The following is a 1,133-nucleotide window of genomic DNA, read 5'->3' as shown; positions in this document are numbered from 1 at the left end:
CTGGGATTCAGCAGGTACCCTCTCTACCTGCTGTATGATCTCTGGAAAATAGAGGTGTATTTTATGTGTACACATAATAATTCATTGGAATGATTTCTCTTTATCTTTTTAAATTGTCATTCTAAAGGCAATGGGTTTATAGCAGGGCTATAGGCATTAACCTGAAGGCTGTATCAGCCTTTGAATGACCACAGTGTAAAAGGGAATGGTACTCCACAGAAAGAGATGAAAATGTGTTTAACTGAAACACATATTTGCATAAATCAGATAAAGTACATATGCATGTAGGACAGGCTTTGATTACAGTTATCCAAGTGGAGAGCCTTTGGAGTTTTCATCCTTATTTTGCTATATTGATATTTACAAGATTCTGCAGACTGCTATAATTAATTCTGTTATTATTGTAGACATTTCTCTTGTTCTTGGTTACAGGATAGCAGTGCTGTGCCCACCTTCAACTGCTTTCTATAATCCCTCACGACACCCAAAGGGCAGGTTAGCAATGAAGATAAGACATTTAAATCAACTGGGATACCAAGTTATATTGGTAAGAAAACATGTTATTGAAATTATTAAGGGAGAATAATATTGGAACTTGTCCTTCCCTAATGATAGAATGTCCTCACAAGCTCCAATCTCCCCCCCCCCCATTTTCATTATGATTTTGATGTAAGATTTGTGCTAATTTACAGTTAATTATTTTCTCTTCTTTTTGTTGTTGTTGTTGTTGTCAAGGTTTCTTATAAAGAATTCCAAAAGCTGGAGAAAGAAGAGGCAGTTTTGTTTTTCAAAAGACAAATATTTTTGGCAGAAAACATTTAGCACCTGAATAAAGTATTCAAGATGGCTGAAATGAGTCTCTGGGAGCAAATCTAACTGAGTTCATTGAATTTTGGATTTTGAATATTTAATGATAGTAATTTCACTATTTTGTAGTTTAAGAAAAAAACTCTGAATAAGATTCCTTAATATTCCTGTCTCTCAAATTCATATGAAAATGAAGAACATACATATGTAACTACAAATATATTTACCATACCCAGTGAATGCTAAATATTGGGTAGCAATAAACAATTGATTGTTTTCATTTTCAGTAAGAACTTGATTGCATAATAATTTATTGGCTTGCATAC

General features: G+C 33.3%; 1 protein-coding gene across 1 annotated transcript in view; it reads left to right on the top strand.

Annotated features, from left to right (window-relative positions):
• LOC107301227 (FAST kinase domain-containing protein 2, mitochondrial) overlaps positions 1-851 on the top strand; it is a 9,548-nt gene extending 8,697 nt beyond the window's left edge. Inside the window, exons 3-4 of the mRNA XM_015830481.1 lie at positions 433-547; positions 736-851. Coding sequence (XP_015685967.1) covers positions 433-547; positions 736-822 — 202 coding nt within the window. The 3' untranslated portion in view covers positions 823-851. The remainder of the gene's footprint in view (positions 1-432; positions 548-735) is intronic.
• The last annotated feature ends 282 nt before the right edge of the window (positions 852-1,133 follow it).

The sequence above is a fragment of the Protobothrops mucrosquamatus genome, unplaced genomic scaffold (assembly GCF_001527695.2).
Source record: "Protobothrops mucrosquamatus isolate PMUCROS unplaced genomic scaffold, P.Mucros_1.0 scaffold10817, whole genome shotgun sequence".
NCBI lineage: Eukaryota > Metazoa > Chordata > Lepidosauria > Squamata > Viperidae > Protobothrops > Protobothrops mucrosquamatus.
This window is presented reverse-complemented; position numbering and strand designations above follow the sequence as displayed.